Source organism: Fulmarus glacialis, unplaced genomic scaffold (assembly GCF_000690835.1).
Source record: "Fulmarus glacialis isolate BGI_N327 unplaced genomic scaffold, ASM69083v1 scaffold44592, whole genome shotgun sequence".
In the NCBI taxonomy this organism is placed as follows: Eukaryota; Metazoa; Chordata; class Aves; order Procellariiformes; family Procellariidae; genus Fulmarus; species Fulmarus glacialis.
In genome coordinates this window covers 24,710-46,261 of record NW_009196742.1, presented here as the reverse complement: position 1 = coordinate 46,261, position 21,552 = coordinate 24,710, and the positions used below count along the sequence as shown (strand labels likewise).

Here is a 21,552-nt window from a genome sequence, read left to right as displayed (position 1 = left end):
TTGGAAACTTAAGAATCAATTTAGGTTCTTCGTATTTGTATTCTGCATTAAGGTGGACTTTCTGCTTCATCCCTAAATATTCATCTATTTGAGGAGTTTTACAGTTAGACACACACCAGTACAATTTTTGTGCTGTAATTTAAGTAGATACTGTTTTGCACAAAAGTGTGCCATCTGTGTCTCATAAGCACTACCTGAGGCAGGAATGTTAATAATATAGCTGATTTTTTTTTTTTTTTTTTTTTTTTTCCTGTTAGCTGGAGATACAGATGATCCTCCAAGAATTACTCAAAATCCTGTCATTAATGGGAATGTAGCAATGGCTGACGGACATAACAACACTGAAGAAGACATGGAAGATGGTAAGTAAATATTTCATAAAAAGATGTAGTTTGTTGGCTTCTTTATTTTTATGATTTTTGAGGACAAAATGGCCCATGTCTTACCTGTGTCTTTTGAACTGCAGCTCGTTAAAAAAAATGAAACCCTCTGTAGTTATGACTGCTGGTTTTCTGTATAGGCATCCTTTTAACATAGCTATACAATAGGATTAGGCATCTGAGGGCTTGGGAATTTTTTCTCTTACTCTTTCTAGGTACTCATTTAAAAATTGATGAAAGTGATACTGTCCATTGTTATATTTTGTGATACGTCCCTTTAAACGTACTGCAGCTGGTGCTTTGCTGAATAGTAATTTTGTCAGTTAGCAATTCCTTCAGGACGTTTAGAATCCTTATCTGTCCTTCTCTGTTGTCAGGTGGCAGCTGTGACTAGTTTTTGTCTTTGTATGGTAAGTCAGTGGTAATTATTCTGTTGAGGAACATTTTTTTCCCCTAATTCTGATGCCCTTTTACTTGCAAATGCAAAGGAAGAAGTATGTATTGATGTCCTGTTAATAAAAGGGGACATGTGTTTTTGAAATCTTTTTGTTGGTCTATTAAATGAAAATAAGGGTGTACAGTTTTTGCTGTTATAGAAGATCAAATAATTTTTAAGTAGATGTGTCTGGGCTTATTTAAAGAAAGATAATGAGTTTGTAATTCACTTAAGTCTGTTATATTTAGTGAGGAAAATGTACAATGATATTTCTTTTCTTAGGAGGGGATTTGAAGAACTAAATAAAATTGAATTGGGAGAAGGCAGACAAAATATGAGTGGGATTTGTTCCCCTCTAATTCCTTATTTCATGCTGTCTTGTGAGACTACATTCAGGACTAGGCTTAAACATTTATTTAGATCTGTGCAAAATGTTGAGTGATTTTCATTTGAGAAAGTCAGAGTTTGAGGTTAAAAGTCAAAAAAGTGCTTACTTTCATGTATTCAAGGAACATATAATAGAATACTGATAGAAAATAGTAATGTTCCATGAAGAGAATACGGTTTAAATTCAGGACAAAAGCATCTCATGGTTGAATTGCCTCTGTATCATTGGCAAAGGTAAAGTTTCCTATGGTCAGATTCTCTCAATAAAGTAAAAATGAGGTTTGCTTAGCCTATGAATTTTTTTTATCTGATTGCCTGATCTCATTCAGGGGGCTTTAATTTCTTGCTCAGAGTAACTAGCTGAGACTGAAATAGGGAATTCTGTTTTTATCAAAATCAAGTTACCTGTTACAAAGATGTTAAATGTCTTTGTCAGGCCATGGTATCTAGAGGGTGGCAAGAGAAGATCACGTGGGTTGACACCGACTGGCAAGGACAGATCTGTTGGACTTCTGTTCTCAGTACGATGTTTATAGGTACAAAGCCTGATAGTGTTTGCTATCAATACAGCCAGTGGATAACACATTGGTCAATTAGTACAAAAATTTGTCCAGAAGTTGGTCTGTATGTATTTGCATAAATTAAGCAAAAAGGACTTACGCTGCAGAAGCAGCTGATGAAACCCAGGCCATATTGAGGATGGCAAGTAATCAGATGTACACCTCTTAATTCAGAATAACATTGACTTTTTAACCAAAAAGCTGCTGTAAAACGGTTTCTGTCATTTACCAAATATTCGACTCGTGTCAGAGAACTGGATATGAAGGTGTCGCGGTAGGGAGAAGAAGTATCTGAAGGTATTCGGCAAAAGGCTTGTGAAAGCTTCTGTGTTTATGGTAGTACTCGTGTCTTTGTGGACTTTCAGTATGGTCAGGAGCTTTGGTCCACTCTGCTGTGGTACATCTTTCAAGGTTAAAATGTGATTATTAAGCAATACTCTTAATAGTTCCTCATTATCGTATTTGAATAAGGAGTGTCTGGCTACATCTTGATGCTGTTATAGCTCTGCATTGACACAGATAGAAAATAGTGTTATTGCAAAATGTTATGATTGCAAAAACATTCCTGAAGACTTCCATCACGTAAGTGGATGATGCCTCTTTTCCAAGTCTTGTAAATCAGATTAGTTGCTTGCTGTTGCATTATTTACACATCAGTGCAATTGCTCTCTTGCTGTTTGCTCCCTTGCTATCCTGGTTTGCAGCATGATGTACATGTATAATGGACAGCTTGGAGATTCACAAGATGGGAAAAAAATGGAGGGAGACATTGGCCTCTTTGATAAACATGTTCTGTTTTCCATTGCTGTTACTCATAGCAAGTGGGATCAATCTGAGCTGATAAAGAATGCATGAAGAGAGTTTAGATACCTCTTCAGTGAAAATCTTAATGAGTTTAATGGTTCCTGCAAAAGAGGTGAAGAGCAGGATAAAAGGTTGATGCTTCCAGCTGGATCATAGAAACCAGCTTTCTGGTGAATTTCTGAGTTCAGGAAACTTTCAAGGTGATTTTGTTCTTCCTGCTTAGCACAAAAAGAAATGACTGGTAAGATGGGAAAAAAGTGCAGCTCTCATCCCCTTTGCCAGGCAACTAACCACAGACATTGTGAAGAACATGAAATGGGGGCAGCAGTGGACCACCAACAGGGCTTTCAGACAAGGCTGCGTTCTCCCAACCTGTTGTTGCTATGTATGACGTCTTAGCAATTAAAAAGAACCAGCTGAAGGAATGTGCTATACTTTGTACAGAGAATGACTCCATGAAGCAAGCTTTGTGAGCTGGAATAGCAGCTTCTGCAAATAAAATAAGAAATAATAAAAGCAAGGTTCTGATCAAATTTTGTTTGCAAGTGCATCAGTATTCGAAACAGCACATAGAATAAATTCCCTTAGAAGTTAAAGTTCAGGCAGAAGGTCCCTAGCTAAACACAAACTCACAGCTTTGCAATTACCTACTGAAGTCTTGTTTCTGTGAAGAATGGCAGAGGCTAGGAGGCTTTCAGAAGCATCAGTCTTAGCCATATGCTAGTAGTGCATGCTGTATTTGGATCATTATTAAAATATTCATAGAATATTCAGCTAGTTTCTCCATTAATAATTCAGGTTCAGAATATTTTAATAACCTCAATGTACTTTAAAGGTAGCAACATTTACTAAGAGAATAAAGAAATCTGCTTTTCTCAAAGGTATGAACACTTAAATATACACTTCAGTCTTGAAATGGATCATGTTCTGTATTTGGATCTCTGATTTGAAGGATCTTTGTCGAATCAAGGTGCTAAATGTGACATTTATCTCATCAGTGAAAAAAATCTTTTCCACGTAGCAAATATAATCCATTGCATGTAATTTCACCAAGCGTTGTCAGCTGGGTCTGTTCTTTTTACCTTGTGTTCAGGATCATGTGTCATATTTGTAGTTCAGGGATTTATAGTCTTACTTGCCAGTCATTACTAAATTATCCTGCTGCCAATTGCAGTCTTTTGTTGGAAACTGGTGGACATGTTTGTGATGGTGAAAAAAGGTTTTATTTATTTATATGCTCAGAATACTCATCACACTTACTACTTAAACTTCATTTTTAAATATAATTCATGTTTTAATCAATTACACTTGCTAAAAATATGGGTTTTCTGGAAGGAAAGGAAGGTTGTTATTTTGGGGTGTTGTGTTTTGTATTTTTAAAGAAACTTCTATTTTAGTGCTGACCTTTGTTATGAGGCTGCATTTTTGTGGAGTAGTTACTAGTGATTGCTCAAATATTTTACTGAGAAGAGTACCTTTCCCTGGTGAGCGCTCATGCACAGGCTTTCCTGAAAAGAAATCAAGAAAAACAGGCAAACTTTCTCTGAAGCATCTGCAGATGCTGCGTGGGCTGCCTTTTTTAGCTGATGCTGTAGCAGCACTGCTGCATCCTTGTGCTGGAGTGCTCTGAAAGCTGCATCAAAGGAGGCAGAAAGCAAACGTGGTTGGCTCATTTTTCGGAAGCTTAGATTAAGCCCAGAAGTACTGATCTTGATCATGAATAGGGAGGCAATCTTGAGGTGGTTTGAGATACACGTGATGCAAGACTGATTTTTAAATTGTTAACCTTATTACGGATTTTTTTGATTCTGCCTGTGAGTCAAGTTTGAGAGCTTGGCTGCAGCCTGTCTGGCTCTTGGTCGTAGAAGACCAGCTCTCTACTCTGTCATCAGGCAGTGAGTAGGTAAAATGGGTAGGGAACAGTTTTTAAGGAGGTGATAGACGACTGGTTAGCTATAAAAGAGGAGAAAATAATCCTTTGAACTCTTCTGTTACTGAGGAAGCTGACAGCACGGGGTAATGCGAAGGTCAGTGCAGGTGTAGAGGAGAGAGGAACCTGGTTTCTGCTGTAGTGCTATTACTTTCAGGAGATAATTGGGAATGCTTAGGACTGTCAGACCATGCACAAATAAGATCAACTGTGTTGCCAAGATCAGTATCAGAAGTAGGACAACTGCTTGAAAAGAAAACCATTTTACAAGGGAGAAGAATGAAATCTGTCAAAGCTCCCCAGCAGTACAAAACTCGTTAATTTTCTGTATTGAAGTGTATAATCTTTACAATGTTGCATGTTGTAATTAAGAGAGTTTAATATTTTAAGTAAGGTAGCAACCAGGGCTCACCTGGTTTCTAAAAAAATTATTCAACACTGCCTCCGGTGCCATGCAAAGCTTTCTGAATGAACTACTGCTTTGCATGTACAGAAATAATACGTTTGTTGTATACTGTGCACCTTGTCACATAATTCCATGATCTGATTTCTGGCTTGGTGTCGTTGTACCTCAGTGCTTTTCATTTTGGGTGTCACTGCATGTATGACATACCTGCTTCAGTTCTGTATCACCCATGGGTGGTGCGAGAATAGCGGTCTGACTGTGCATGCTGACTGCCGCCTTGTACGCTGCTCAGACCTCCTCAGGCCCAGTAGCAAATCTTTCCATGTTACACAGGTGTTAAGTTGGAAGCACAGAAAAGGAGGGGAGTGTCTTGTGCATGCTTTGTAGTTTATCCCTGCCCTGTAAAATTGTTGGGGTAAGTTGCAGGTTTTTCCTCCCTGTATGCAATATGAGGTATGTCACAATAGAGAGCCCAGTCTTCTGCCTTCCTGAAGCTGTCGCAGTCTCCAGCACCCTGTTATAGCTGTGTACAACAGAAGCAGAACAGATTGTGGTATATGAAGAATTGGGGATGTGGGAAGAAGGCAAAATTAGTTCAATTGTGTGTGTCAAAATTAGCTATTTAAAAAACCCCAGTGTCTCATTTAACTTTGGTTTAGACCACTAAAAATCTCTAAAATTTTCACATACCACAGAGAATACAGGACCCTACAGGACTCTGAGCTATTCTTCAGCAAACTGCTATGAGATTTTAAAAAAGCCCACCAACCAACCATGGGGTTCATCTGTTTTGAAAAGATACTGTTGCAAGCAGAAAACAACTAAGTAGTGACTTGGTATCGATAGGGCGGTTGAACAGGTCGTGAAAATCCTTTGCACATCCTGGTTCATGCAAAGCAGCTAACTTAAATGGGTCTGTGGAGATACTACACAACCTAAAAGAGTAGTGGGCAGTGATTTATGTTGTAAAGCATTTGATGTCTGTGTCTTGCTGTACTCGCTGCTTTAGAAGAAACTTGAGTGGTAGCAAATTCTAGTGCTAAAGAATTATTTAAGAAAATAGTGTACAAAAGAAATGTGTCTTTCAGTTTTCCTGAATGGTGTTGCAGTGTTTTTCAAAATGAAAAAATTGCAAAACTTCAGTTGCTAAGGAGTTCAGTGCCTCTCAGGATTTGTTTTTTTTTTTTTAAGTCGCTTCCAATATCCCACTACATAAAACATGCTCACGCTGCATGATTTTTGAAAATGACATTTTGGAGTGAAGAACATCAGGTTTTTAAAATAATTTTGTTTTTGTTACAGATACAAGTTGGCGATCAGAAGCAACATTTCAGTTTACAGTCGAACGCTTCAACAGATTGAGCGAGTCAGTTCTCAGTCCTCCCTGCTTTGTACGGAATTTGCCATGGAAGATCATGGTTATGCCACGACTCTACCCGGACAGACCACACCAAAAAAGCGTAGGATTCTTCCTCCAATGCAATGCTGAATCTGATTCCACGTAAGACCTGTTAATAATTGTACAAGTCCTCATTTGATACTAGTTAATCTATATTGCAAGAAATACAAACATCTTAAAAAATTATTTCACCTAGCTTTCTGCAAGAGAAAAAAAGTCTTGCAAGGGTTTGAGTCCCCTTTTTCCCCCACTTTTCTAAATCCCAAAGCATAAGAGTAATCCTTTCTTTAGGAGGAGCTAAAAGTAGCTTGTGTAGCTACAAGTTTGTGGTAGAATTTAGATACATTCCTGTTTGATTGCCAGGGAGAAATCTTTGACTAACAGTTTTCTTGGCATGGGAAAAGTTCTGGGTTTATTTCAAATTGAAGTGCTACTAGAGCCTCTCAACCCTGCTGAGCTATAAATCCTGCCCTGTAAAGTGTGTGAGCAGGTAACTTAATTTTTGTAATCTAAAAGGTGAGTGCTCAGTGCAGAAGGTAAAGAAGAAAGTTGTAAGTGTATTAACTAGTCACAGGAGAAGTGGTTCACACACAGGTAGTCACAGAGAAAGGATAATGTCATCTTCAAAAGTATCAACCAAGATGCAGCTGGTGGAGCTAAGCAAGCAGTAATGCCACTGCATGAGAGAGTGTCAGGACCTTTTCTGAACTGATATTAAGCCCTATCATCTTGCACAAGTGGGATGAATCTGAACAGGAATGGTCATAAAGAAGTGCTGCTGAGAAAATTAGAGTATTGGGGAGTTTATCTTGTGGGAGGGAGGGTAGAGCCGCCACCTCCTTTCCTTAGCCAAAGGGTGAGTTATCACACTGTCGAGACACCAAGACTGCTTTGAATTGGCCTACTCATCTGCACTGAAGTAGATTAGAAATAGCTCACCTTAGAGAGCAGTTAGCTTCTTAAACCACTGTTACCTGCGATTGCCCCACAGTACTTTCTTAGCAACACTGTTGCCCTAAGAAAAATCTCCATTCCAGCTTCACATTCATAATGCGGCTTCAGAAAGCCCCAGGGATTCACGCCCTCAATAACAATTAGCCTAATCTTAACATGTAATAAGGAAAAAAAAAAATCTGTATGTGAAAATAATGTACCAAAAATCTCTAACAAAACAATTCAGTGACTGTAAAAAACTTAGTTTTGAATGAGTTTCAAATGTTTCTTCTGTATTTATAGGTCATGGTCTTGTCATGCACAAGCAGTTCTCAAGATAATAAACTACAAGGATGATGAAAAATCATTCAGTCGTCGTATTAGTCACTTGTTCTTTCATAAGGAAAATGACTGGGGCTTTTCCAACTTCATGGCCTGGAGTGTAAGTAATTGGGCATGTATTAATCTATTACTAGCTGGGAACAGTTTTGAACTTGCACTCCTAAGTACTGAGATACCTATAGAAAAGGTTTGGGTTCCCCCCCGCAAGCTGTTATTTTTTTCTGTCATCGCTGAAGATTCTTTTTCAATTTCTTATAAATTCCTGTACTTAATTATTGTAGATTGCTTTTACTTATGTTGTGATTTAAATATTCCCTCATTACTATTTTCTGCATACCTGAATGCTTGTTTTTTTGTTTTCACTATGTGATAGTCAGTGTCATTCTGAAGCAACATAGATTTTATTGCATTTCCATGTGTTCTTTGTATATGTGTACAGATATTTAATGCTCTAATAATACTACTAAGACTTACCTTGGATTGAGACAGCTTTTTAAGCATTTTCAAAGGTTGGGCCCTTAATTTTTCATCTGGATGGAATATTGTCCAGAAGAAGCAGAGCCTTTGATTACCGACTCTTATTATCCACAGAAAATTGAAATAGTACTGCAAAATCTTAAAAGCCAGGAACAAGTTTCCTGTATTGAGACATTAAAAAAGGAATTAAAGTGTGTTAAGCTGAAAAACAGCTTTGTTGGTATCCTTTAATTTTTCTTCTTCAGTTTATTATTACTGCTAGCTCAGGCTTGGAAATTAAGTGATGTCTAACTGGATACAGTCACATTGCAAGATCCAGTTTTCATGTTCGTGTGTCATTCCTGTTTTACAGGAAGTTACTGATCCTGAAAAAGGCTTTATAGAAGAGGACAAAGTTACTTTCGAAGTCTATGTTCAAGCAGATGCTCCACATGGAGTGGCGTAAGTATCTTTGTTTAAAAATAAAACTCTTAATTCTAATATTTTTATATTGCTTGAGATTGTTCAAGTATTTTGTTATTAATATTTGTAGCTCTCATTAGACGTTCTCACTTTGTCACCTTTAATTGATGAATTCTCACATGGCCATATTTTTCATTAGTTACATAGAGATTTTTGTATAGGTTAAATTTCCATTTGCATTAGTCAGCATAATGTTGTGGAACTTTAACTTCTGTAAGAATTGATTTGTGATTTAACACCTGCAAATCTTACAGCTGATAAGGGTTTCAGACACAGTCAGGTGGCTCTGCTATCTAACTTGCCTTGGTTTACAGTTGTTTTAAAACTGCCTCATCTGAGTCGTTCTACTTTATGTCACTTTTAAACAAACTGGTTGTACTGAAATGCAGACTTGCCCTTAAAAATACAGTTCTGGGTTCCAGTACATATTCATAGTAAATAATTTTTCTGCCATATAGAATATCTTTTGGAAAAAAAAAAAACCCAAACCCTAACAAAATCATAAAGCATTTAATTGCAAAGACTGCTGTTACTGGCAGGCAGTGGTGAAGTGTGGCCTGTTGTTTGAACCTTAATAATGAAGAGTAGCTGATATCTACCAGCAGTGCTGCCTTAGAACAAATACTCTTTATTACAGTTAATACAAAACTGTCTTATTTTTAACTACTAACTATTTTCTAGGTGGGATTCAAAGAAGCACACAGGATATGTTGGCTTAAAGAACCAGGGAGCAACTTGTTACATGAACAGTTTGTTACAGACTTTATTTTTCACAAATCAACTACGAAAGGTAATTAATATATGAAAGAAAATGAGATTGCTAATTGAAATATCCAATATGTTATATTTATAAATGCTTCAAAACAGAGCTGTCCTTTCCTTTTGTCTCCTTTGTCCTCTTAGAGAAGCTATGACTTACATGGTGATGCACATCTTACTTGAGGCTGAGCGCAGGAAGCTTCCTTTTATAGTTTGTTGAACATAGGCTCTTGGTTTTTGTGAAAGCACACAGAGTGTCCTTTCACCAGATCTGAGCTTAAGAGGTGTTTCTTAGACTGTCTTATGTGTTAATGTTGCTATGAATTGTTGGAATTAAAAAAAAACGAGAGATGGAAGTAATTTTCCTTTCTTGAAATAGTTAAAATAGAGAAGTCAATTGTGACTTCCCAGCCCATAAACAGTGTAAAAAGATAAGCATGTATGACCTTGTTAATTTGTTTTGTCTTTTAATTTATATTATGCAGTTGAATTTTCTGTTATTATGGTTAACATCTTTGTAGTGATGGAAAGCATTATAATTTCAGTAGTTTAAACAACTTAATTTTACATTTGCTTCATTCATGTGTTTTTTATTTACTGTAGATGTTATTTCTTTGCTGGAAGGAAAAACTGCTTTAAGTATCAGCTTAATAAATCTCTCCTCCAAACCCAAGATGAAATATACTAGATAATGTATCGTTTTAAAATAGTGCAATAGCTTTAATGGGATGAAAACATAAATGCTGACTTGATATTGGAGGTGGCTGGAAGAGGGGATATACTTGGGGGAAAAATGTAACCTGGCACCATTTAGTTTATTGGAGTGTCCTATTGATCCTAATTCACCCTTCAGCACATTCCTGTGCTTATTGTATATCTCTTAGTGAAAATGAACTGTTCTGACTTCTGCTTTATCTTCTGTGTATTAGTTGTTACATTTCCATTAAGCTTTCTTTTCTCCAAAATTTCCCTTTTTGCTGTACCCACTTTTCACTGTCTTAGATTTCCACCATCTTATCATTTATATCACTGTGGCCTGTAAGTGTCCCAGTTGGGATTTCTTTTCTCTCTTTTGCAATGTGCTGCTTACTCTGAAGTGTTGCAAAAATAGCACATCGAACTCCAGTAGACTGTAACTGAGATCTTACCAATGACATGTACAAGAAATAAATACTTGACTTCTTTTACATGATGCACCTGTTCCTTTTTTGCAAGAGGTATAATTGAGTTTATCATTCATTATAATGCCTGTTCTTTTTGCTCAGCACTCATAATGTTTGTGCATTTTATTTTTTTGGACAACTTCACGTTGCTCTTGAAAGAAAAATGTGTTTTTATAATAGCTACATCTAATCCAATTGAGTAGTTCCTTTCAAGACTGTCTTGTAGTCAGTAAATCAATATGTGCCATGAAGTAATCTTGTTCCGTGAAGAAGAAATTCTTTTGGTGATACAGATTTTTTTTTCAAATGAACTAATCTTTCCAGGCATTCCCCTGCACTTCTCCCCCAGCACCTAAATAAATATCAGCTCTTAGGGAGTGTTAATATCTGGATAGTGACCATATGAGAAAGCTTTATTTACTAGCTGGTAACTGCAGCTTCTTTTATGGAAATGTTACTGGACATCAACTGAAATGCCCAATTCTGTGCTCATTCTTGAGGTTTTCAGAGCTCCTATGAACAGAACAGACTACAGCAGTAGTTTTAGACAGTTTTAACACATTTAAAGAATTATAATTAAATTAATTGTTACAGATAAGGAAGAATCAGTAGTTGTCTTGTCTGAAAAAATGAATTTCTACAACATTTTTGTTTTCACTTTGAGCAAACTTGTTCCTCTTAAAACTGAGTAAAATAAAATGTCTAGTATCCTCAGTTTGCTTATCACCAATTCCATTATTTCTGTAATCCTCCTTACTTAGAAGAAATAATGATTTAGAGCTTTGTTAACAGAGAAGTTGCTGTCAAGAGTAGAGCTGGGAAAGCAATGAACAATGGTAAAAGCAAGCACGTACCTATGGAAAGTCAGACTCTGGTGAAGCGTGGGTGAGGATTGATGGAGAGATCCTTTCTTTGCTCGGTTTCCAGTCAACAGCTGGGAGGTTCTTGGGTATTTGAAATGAAACCTCCCTTTATTAGCAAATAGGTGGCTTCAGTGGTAGGGAATAAAGCAAAGGAACTTTCTCTTCAGAGCGTATCTTATTTGTCTGTTTGTGATAAATGCATGCTTAAATATAGTCCACCCAGGCAAGGGATGGTGGTAACTTCCCAAATAGGTCCAGGTTTGATCTTGGGCTACATCACATGAGTCTTCCTGTGTCTGTCATCAGTGCCTCCAGCCAGTCAGTACTTGCAGCTGCATCCAATCCATTTTAAAACTCTTTGCCGCTTCCCTTGAAAAATTCCCTACAATTCATAAGAACGCTGCAGAACATTTATATAACTATGCTAAAATCATAAATACTGGTCCAGCACATTTCTCCCTGATCTGGCTCTCCTCGATTTATCTAATATATTTTACCTTACCTTGGAATTTCATACACAGTATTTTCTTCCCTTCTTCAAGTAACTGTCTTGACTTTAAGCAGTGTGTTCAAGCTTATCTGTAGTATTCTTTTACCATGTAAATATCTAAAATTTTTCTCATATCTCTTGTGTCTGTTGCTTATAGCCATTGCCTATACATGTCCCTGTCATTCTTTTGTGTTCATTTCCTGAGGGAACTTCTCAGGTGTTAACTTAAAGATTCTGCTTCTTTCAAATGGATCAAAATGCCTCACTCTTTGATCTTGAGGTCAAGCTTTCAGGATTTGGGAGGGTAAGGCATAAAAATAAAGGTCTGTAGAGGATCGTATTTGAAAAGTGGTTTGTTTTAACTTGGAGAAACACTTAAGCTTTGAGTATGGGCTTCAATCATACTTATATACACAAACAGAAGGAGGAAGGAGAAGGGCTATGTGTTAAATATTTAGTTTGTAGTAACACATTTAGAATTTCAAAAGAAATAAAACTGGTGTTTTTATTCAATGGCAGCTGGAATGTAGTCATTATAAATAAATGCTAAATAATTATTTTGATGTTACTTGAGAGATACAGGAAAGGAATTGATTGTCCAGATGGTATATGAGGAAACCAAATAGGAACTAAATGCAAAGTATCTGGTGTTTGATTAATTATCAAGGTATTCTGAACTCCCATTTATACCTTTTCAAGAGGTGGCTGTAATGAAAACCACTAGTTGACTTCTAGCCTGTTGTAGTATCATCTTGGTTTCTTATGAAGAATATTTAGCATTTGAACATTTATTATTTACAAGTCTATACAAAAATGTTATATGAAAATGTATCAGCACTGACTATATTTGAATTTTTTTCATTACTTGACTTTTCATATCTTACTTCTATTTGTGTAAACATAGCAAGTAACTTACTATATTTTTGTTTTTTAAAAAACATTTACAGGATGTTAAAAACAATGAACAGGGGCTGATTATAAAGATTTGGAACACTTGAGACTTGGTCATTCAAATATTTCCTGTTTCTACTTTCCAGTGAAGACCAGCTCATAAAAGGGTTCATAAACCAGAGGCAGGAAGAGGTTAAGTTGACTCTGCAAGATGCTGACTCATTTTGATGTTCATATTTTAAGGCAAAAAATAACTTTTTGCTTGTAAAATCAAAGGTATAATTTTAGCTATTTGTATTTAAATTGGAGTTTGCCCAGATCAGCATGGTTAACTGTAACTCTGCATTTGGATACTAAAAATAGAGAAGCAATTGAAAATAATTTTCTTTATTAGCTTATTAGAATTGTCTTGAAATTGTATGTTCTGATCTTAGGAAAGAAATTTTCACAGTCAGGGTGGTCCAGCTTTACAATGGGATATGTGGAGAGCTTGTGGGATCTCCATTCCTGGAGATGCTCAGAACTCAACTGGATATGACCCTGAGCAACTGGACCCAACTTTGAACTTGGCACCTCTATGAGCAGGACCAGAGTTTAGAACCTACTGAGTTCTCTTCCAGACTATATCACTATACGCTCTAAACTTTTAAAGCAGTGCTTAGCTCATTAAAAAAGTTGCTGATGAAACTGCGTGAGAAAATACTGTTTTTTGTTCTCTTAATTTTTCCAGGTTAGCCCAGGTAGTTAGCCTAATGGACTGGCAAAAATAATGGCATGAAGGATTACTGAGTTTGAACAGTTAAAACTTGTTGCCAATGATAAAATTGAAGATGCTATTTTCTTCAATTTATGAAATTTGAAGAAGCAGTTTAAGCAAATTTTGAAAATAAAGCAGAGCAAAGGAAGCATTTTTTGTTGCCATTGGGGTGGGGCTGGGCTGTTCTTAAAATTATGCTAACGTAGTAAGTGTTCTGCTGGCTGTCCTTCAACAAAAAGTTTATGATAAATTTCAGCTAATTTCTATTCATGTTTTCCCTTTTATGTGCGTAAATACTGCTATTAATGATGTAGCTCAGAACTAAGTAGAAACATAAAATTTGGAGGCTACTAGTGTTCAGTCATGATTCTGCTTTATATCATCTCTGTTTAAATTTTGGAAATTAAATTTAAAAGTTAAAAGGTAAGTCATGAGCTATCATATTGCTTTACAGTTACATAATTAACCAGTGTTTTTCTGTCTGAATACAAGGGATTTGCTGTCTTTATGAAACTGTTCAATATTTCAGTAAAACCGTTTCTTTTATTTCATCTTACTACTGTAGCTATTCTGCTGATAGTTTCTTATTATATTATTCTTCTAAGTGTTTGTGTTTCTGTACTTTTGAAAAATCATTTTGTGGATATTCAAAATTGGAATAGGAAACTGCCAACTTCTTAAGAACTTTTTTCCGCCTTTTTTCTTTTTTCCTTTCTTTTTTGACATTCACTTCTGTTCTTTTTCTATCAACCTTGTCTGTATCTAATGTCCATCTCATCTGCTTCCCATCATCTCTGTATGGAGCATTCATGTAACGATGAATGTGTTTCCCCAACAATTCAGCTACACAGTAGAAGTACTAACCTTGCTCTATATGTAGGGAACTGAAGTACATGATAAGCTAGAGGTGCTGGACACCTCTGAAATCTAGGCTGATGCAGAAACTGAGTGAGAACTACCGAGATCCAGTTCAGTGTTTCACTTGCAGAGAGTATCATTTCCTGTTGTTTCACAGGTGAAAATTCAGCTGGCAATTTTTCTGTTTCTTAATAGGTTATTTTCTCATATGCTACTTAATATTGGAGTCTTTATTTTCTCATGTGTTATTACCTAATCTCCTTCCAGAGTTGTCTATGTTTTCTTTATACGTTCATGCTTTCTAAATGAGCATCTCCCTGTAAATACCTTTTCTTTGCTGTTACTTTTCCCTAGATATATTGGTGTACACCTTTTTAAAAGTAAATCTCATTTCAATGCCTGTTGAACTCTCCTAATCCCTCTGTGATCTATTTGTGTAATTTCTTTGTTCTCAATCCTTCCCAGATCAGTATAATCAGTGAATTGAATTGTTAAGCTGTTTATTTGCTGGACAGTGATGACGTTCGGTAGGAATGAATGTATCAGGGAATCTCAGAGCTTCCTCTGACATCCTTCTCCTCTATGTGGACCATTTCTGGTTTTGTTCATTTGCTACCCTTTTATGGTTTCATGTGGTTGGTTTTTTTTGTTGTTGTTTTGTGGTTTGGTTGTTTGGTTTTTTTTTTTTTTTCTTTCCCCACTGTGGCAACGGGGGGCAGGCAACAATATTCAGACAGCCAAGCTACAGCACAAAACTTGAGGTTATTTTCAAAAGCCTATAGTATTGATCAGTATATCTGGTCCTACTGTGATGATTGCATAGATGTACCAGGTGTGATAAATTATTTGAAGGTGTTGAATGCTTTAGTGCATTTACTTTTCTAGGGTGGAATAAGAGAACTATTTAGATAAAATAACTGTGAATGGAATCTGTTGTTCACATCTTTCTAACCACTGTGCTCTAAGAGTGATTCCAGACAATTAATGTTTTTACACTACAGTACGAGATTTTTCTTCAGACTCTTTTGGAATGATGATTAAATGGAGTGACGAAGGAAGTCACTGAAGAGGAAAGAATGCATTAAAGAATATAAGTAATAAACTTTTCTTAGATACTAATTGAATTAAATGCTTTTTCAGGCTGTGTACATGATGCCCACAGAAGGAGATGATTCATCCAAAAGTGTTCCTTTAGCATTGCAAAGAGTGTTTTATGAGCTGCAACATAGTGACAAACCAGTTGGAACTAAAAAGTTAACAAAATCTTTTGGGTAAGTTTCAGAAATTTGGACTATTTATTGGGCTATTAGAGACTTCGTAAAGCTTTTCTTCAAAAATGTTTTATTTAAATCAGGCTATTTTTAGAGACGTGCAGAGAAGTGTTAATATAGCATTATGTTAATTGCTAACTTTTCTTAGTTTACTTGGATAGGTTTTTATTCATAGTCAGTACTAAGACAGCTGATCCAAAAGTCAGATTTTTTGGGGGAGGGGTGCGGCACACAGTCAAACACAACTGTTAGTAGCAGGGTTATAATTTACCTGTTACCTGAAAATTGTGTGATGTTACTTAAATAAAATTCATGACAAAATGTGTTGTTGAAACATTGCAGTTCATGTATTGTTAATGTCTTTTTCAAAAATTTAAATCTGTTTTAAATTTACAGAAATAGCAGTAATTTAATTTCCATATTGTTAGTTCTGCATTGATGACTGTTGTAACATTTTCTTATGACATATCAAAGATGCACCTATTTTTGCCTATGCACAATTTAGAAGGATTTAATGCTGTATTCTGTTTCGTGATTTAAAGCTTAAGAGGAGTATCTGTTGCATGAAGTAAAGGTGTCGGAGCACACACATAAAGTAATTCTTTGCATTTTCCTCATTCTAGTACCTTCTTTTCCTCCACAAAACATCTACAAAAAGGCTTGCTTTTTATTTTCATTTTTGCCCAGTATCCAGTTCACTGCCTGGTATTTTTTCCAGTCTGGTGGTACTTCTTGTGACATAGTGTTACAGAATATAATTTTAAATCTGGAGTATCTAGACATAGAGTTATACAATATAAATGCATTGACGGTGTTGTGGGTTTTTTGGGGTTTTTTTTGTTTTTTTTTTTTTTTACTAGCTTGATGTTTCGGTTGAGCACAAGTTAGGACAGAAGATTAAGATTAGCATAACCTTTACAAGCCTTCTCTTTGCATGTCGTGTAAGCATGAAGTAGGATTTTATCAAAAATTGTTCTAAAAGATTCTATTTTGCATTACTTTGTTGCACTGTATTTGTAGACTAGTCTTTTGTAGTAATATTGTCAAGCATTTTTTATTTAAAAACAGGTTAAGAAGTTTGTATCATCTTTTTCACATAGCTGTCCTAGTGTCCATCACATTTGTGAGGTCTCTGATCCCACATCTTCTGCTAAAGCTTCTAGTAGTGCTCAGTCCTGACAAGACTCTTTGTAACCTTGCATCTTTGTAACCTTTCTTTTTCACCTTTTGAGGGAATTTTAAAATGAGATTGGTAACCTCAGTGTTGTGTGTTTATCTGGTTGTATCCTCTTCCTACTAGCATACTGTATATTTAGTTTATCAGCACTGCTGCTGTCCTGTTACACTGGAAAGACTTGCTGATACCGTAAATATTTCATCTTGAGTTAAGATCCCAACTGTGTCATCTTTAGTAGCATGAAGAGATCTTTCCTGAGGGTGTTGCAGATGCTTAATTTTGTATCTGAGAGCAAGGTTTTAAAAATGTGTTCATGCCTGCCTTTATTCTTGGGAAGGAATTTTTGAATATGTTTGAAGATTTGGTCTTTCCCACACACACACATTAAATCAGAGTGGGGCTTCTCACCTTGTGAGACCTACCTATATGCTGTGTAGAGCGTAACTTTTTATTGGTAATGTGAGTTTCTAAGTTTGGCTTCTTTCAGTAGAAAGTGATGCCATTGTCTGAAGGAGCCCTTTTTTATCCTAATATTAGTATGTAACCTTTTTCTTTGGTTTTGTCCTTTAAGCTGGCTAGTGTTTAAAGCTGAGATAGACAGGAGGTTATTTTCTATTCTTAATTATCCACCAGGTCACTTAAACAAGCTGAATTAAGTGTGGACCCACACACAGTTGTTTTGGCACACTTTTGGGAGTAGTATGCTGCTGTGTGACAGTGGCGGTGAGTCACTGATAGGAGAGTGGGAGGGGAAGATAAAGTTAGTATTGCTCCTGTGCTTGTGGCTTCAAGGGCTGGGGCTGAACCTCATGCTGAAGCTAAAGCCTACAGTAAACATAGCTTATTTGATGTTGGGAGTGATGACTGTTGCAAAAAGAGTTGTCAGAGACTTAAAATCTAAAGAGCATTCTTGAGTTTAAATTAAAGAGTTCATAGGAGAAAGTATTTCATGCTGAAACTAAAAACACTTTATGCTTCTTTTTTATTTAAGGCAGTAATGCTGAATACCCTTGTTGCAATGTGCCATCTTGGGTACGAGGCGTCTAGAGACTGTTGCTCTCACCCCTCCTTTCACATGAGTGTGTTTGCACATGGACAGTTTGGGAAGCTGGATGCCCCCTTGCATCCTTGGAATTACTGTGTGTCCAGGATTAACTGTTTAGATGAGCACAAAGGGGCCAGTATTTCCTATAAATCCATTTACTTCCTTTCATGTGCTGAAGTAATCCCTGAATGCTACCTGACTGCACCTGAAGGGCCCTCAAAAGAGAGGCAGCTAGAAGCATGCTGCGGAAACTATTCTGACAGCATTGAATTGCTCCCAGGACTTTTCTCAAGAGTATTTTTGACGTGAACTGAGACTAGGTTGTAGACTGGAAGAATTCTTCTGCTAGCAACAGCCTGGCTCTAGACTCTTTGGCTGGCTCTGGCTGCCATCCCTGTCCCCAGATCCACAGAGGGGTGGGCAGGTGGGCGCAGAATGGCTGCCAAAATGTCCCACAAGTTCACTGCCCATTCTTACTGCCAAGTAAATTCTACAGAACTAAAAACCCCTGTGCATCAGCGAGTACTAAATCTCAGAGTCTTTACATCTTGCTATGTACTAAATTCTTGATCTGCAAAGAAATCACAAAAATGTCTTTTGAGCTGTAAGTTTTCTTCATAATACAGTAATTTTGTATTAATTTGCCTTATAAAGGTGGGAAACTTTAGACAGCTTCATGCAACATGATGTCCAGGAATTATGTCGAGTGGTATGTTTTTACTATTTCTTAGTGATATGTGATACATAATATTGTCTTTTGATACTGTGTATATATAATATAATTTAGTAACACTCCTAGTAATAGTGCCACTGATTAATTTAAGGCATAGAGTTTTTGCCTTGTTTTATTTCTCTTTTTTAAGAATGGGATTGATTGTGGGTGAGGAATTTGTAAAGGATAGGGAAGGTTGAAAATAAATGGAACGTACACTAGTGGTCCTTGTATAGCCATGGAGAGAAACACAGTTTTGAAGAAGCAAATGCATTGTTACATTTGTGAGGTTTTCCAAACTCAAAGGAATGTAGCTGGGGTAGTCCTCAGTGCAATTTTTAGGGGGAAGAGGAGGATTTAAAGGACTAGAAAGGAAATGCCAGTACAAATAGACTAACATTTCATTTTTATGTAAGTGACTTAGAGTTTAATTAGTGAAGTAGTCATCTGTGTGTGATAAACTTGCAGTTTTTGAATTTATTTATCCTATGTAAAAACTGATTTTTCTTTCAGTTGCTTGATAACGTGGAAAATAAAATGAAAGGCACATGTGTGGAAGGCACTATTCCTAAATTGTTCAGAGGGAAGATGGTGGTATGTATTTAATCTTTTTTTTTTTTTTTTTTAATTTAAATTAACTGTTACTTGTATACATTGAAATTCTGTGTTTTTTGGGTTTTGTTTGCAGTCTTATATCCAATGCAAACACGTAGACTATCGATCTGAACGAATAGAAGATTATTATGACATCCAGCTAAGTATAAAGGGAAAGAAAAATAGTAAGTGATACATTGTAATATGTACCAATCAAATACTTCAATGTGTTGGACATCTTTAGTGCCTTTTGATTTCAAATGGGTTTGTGGTGCTCAGGACTTTGAAATATCCTTGCTTTAATTTCAGAGGAGAGAGTCTTTGACACCTCATTGAAAACATTTTCTGCAGAAAATGTTTTTGCATATGTTACCTTTTTTCCCTTCTCCCATTTCCCTTCCCTGCTCCTTCCTCCCTAATTATCTTATGGATATCTTTTCATAAAACTGTATGAATTTTAGGAGTTTTCCTGGTGTTGTAAAAGTGCATACTGTGCCATGGTGATAATAATGGTGTTGTCACAGTAGATTATAATTTATATATGAAGATGAACTTGGAGGGAATAGATTCTTATTTTGACCTGACCACAGTAATAAGTGAGTAAAAAGAATGAACTAATCGGACAGTATAACATTGGTTCCCTGTCATCGCTTTACCAAGTACTTGGCATATGAGACACAAAAAAGGACATCTAAGAGTCCAGCAAACAGAATCGTCTAACTTGGTACTTAACAGTTGCAAAGTGAGAGATTTGGAGAGAAATAGGAGATTTGGCAGACAGTTTTAACTATGTGATTTTAAAATCTGTTTATATTCTTATGTATGCTGCTACAATTTGGTGCATTTCTTGACATTCTTAAGCAATATAAACCTTTTTTTTTTTTTTTAATAAAGACAGAAATATTCAAACACAAGCTCTTATGTCTTAATATGTTATTTGATTAATACATTGTTAAGCCCCCAGACTGGAGTAAACTTACATTTTTCTTTCTCCTTCCCTACAATTCCCCAATTTTTTTTTCATTTAGTTTTTGAGTCCTTCATTGACTACGTTGCAGTGGAACAGTTGGATGGTGATAACAAGTACGATGCAGGAGAACATGGCTTGCAGGTATTTTTCTTTTTTTAATTTGGTTTTCAATTTTATTTCTCTGTCCTTGATAAAATAACTTAACAAAGCTACGGTAGCCAAAAAATGTTGCAAAACCCATTCTAGGTTGTATCAACTCATTTTGGTGATTTTTTTCCTTAGACAAATTTTATATAGCTCCTCTTAATTGCTCTTAGGTTTCTTAAACTGGAGCTTGGATTTTAAAACAGTCTAATAGCACTGAGTTTTGCTTTCATACCTGTTTTAGTGACTAGAATGGTTAACTTCTCTACTAATCTCAAGACGGTGAAGTTCTTCCTCTAAGAGTAGTCTATTCTTCTGTGTCTAGTAAAAAAGTGGCATAGCTCTAAAAGTAACTTTAGAGAGGTCATTTTTATACCATCAACAAGTATGCCAAATGAACCCATGGAATTTTAAACATTTATGTGTGTGCATATGTTTCTGAGCTTTTCAGCTGCACTTTGCTGCACCCACTGAAGGAAGCTGAAGTCCTTTTTAAAAACGCTTGTTTTACTAAAGCTTATTTTTGCAGCTTCCATATAGCACTTTTTGTGAGTAATGTTCTATATATTCTTTAGCTGTTCCTAGGAAGGAACAGCATGGTAGGCGAATATTTGTTGGCAGAATACAATGAGGATGAAATTCTTAATCGATCAAAAATGAGTTTTCTCTTCCGTATTCTCTTTTAATTTTATTTCTACAGGTAACTTGCTCTTAATGCAGTGAGATGTTCACATGTGCTTGTATGAATGGCCTAAATTTAAATGAACTGAGTTCTTGTAAGTGTTATTGGAGTAGCTCATGGGAAGGTTGGTGCAGCATTAAGACAGTTAACTTCCACCCCAGTTCTGGACATTCTTTGGTGTGCATTGTGTTGTCAAGCCTATGAAATAAAAATCCATAGGAAGAGTGTCTGCAGCAAACAAGTATTTTGAGTTGCTAAAAATCTTGCAATTTCAACCCTCTATTTCCTTTAAAATGTCTAGGAGGCAGAGAAAGGTGTGAAGTTCCTAACATTGCCACCAGTATTACACCTACAGCTCATGAGATTTATGTATGATCCTCAGACTGACCAAAACATCAAGATAAATGATAGGTAAGGGTTTTTTTCATTGTAGAATTTGAACTTGTTAATGTATTTTATCAAAAATAATTTGCCAAATCCTATTTTTGAATCAACTCCAAGAGGAAGGTGTGTGCACTGGCACATGTTACAGGTCCCCAAAAGGTGGACTGATTAAATATTAAGGATCTGAATGACAAATTGAATACTTAAATAGTCATTTGTAGCTGTCATGTTGAATATGAAATAAGTGAATGTGTCTTTTAACGCTTTGTGGAACGT

At 36.2% G+C, this 21,552-nt stretch overlaps 1 protein-coding gene across 1 annotated transcript in view; it reads left to right on the top strand.

Moving 5' to 3' along the window:
- The first annotated feature begins 257 nt into the window (after positions 1 to 257).
- USP7 (ubiquitin specific peptidase 7 (herpes virus-associated)) overlaps positions 258 to 21,552 on the top strand; it is a 41,391-nt gene continuing 20,096 nt past the window's right edge. The window contains exons 1-11 of the mRNA XM_009572303.1: positions 258 to 362; positions 6,206 to 6,404; positions 7,539 to 7,677; positions 8,407 to 8,495; positions 9,198 to 9,306; positions 15,438 to 15,568; positions 18,445 to 18,499; positions 19,016 to 19,096; positions 19,191 to 19,281; positions 20,125 to 20,207; positions 21,194 to 21,303. Coding sequence (XP_009570598.1) covers positions 320 to 362; positions 6,206 to 6,404; positions 7,539 to 7,677; positions 8,407 to 8,495; positions 9,198 to 9,306; positions 15,438 to 15,568; positions 18,445 to 18,499; positions 19,016 to 19,096; positions 19,191 to 19,281; positions 20,125 to 20,207; positions 21,194 to 21,303 — 1,130 coding nt within the window. The 5' untranslated portion in view covers positions 258 to 319. The remainder of the gene's footprint in view (positions 363 to 6,205; positions 6,405 to 7,538; positions 7,678 to 8,406; positions 8,496 to 9,197; positions 9,307 to 15,437; positions 15,569 to 18,444; positions 18,500 to 19,015; positions 19,097 to 19,190; positions 19,282 to 20,124; positions 20,208 to 21,193; positions 21,304 to 21,552) is intronic.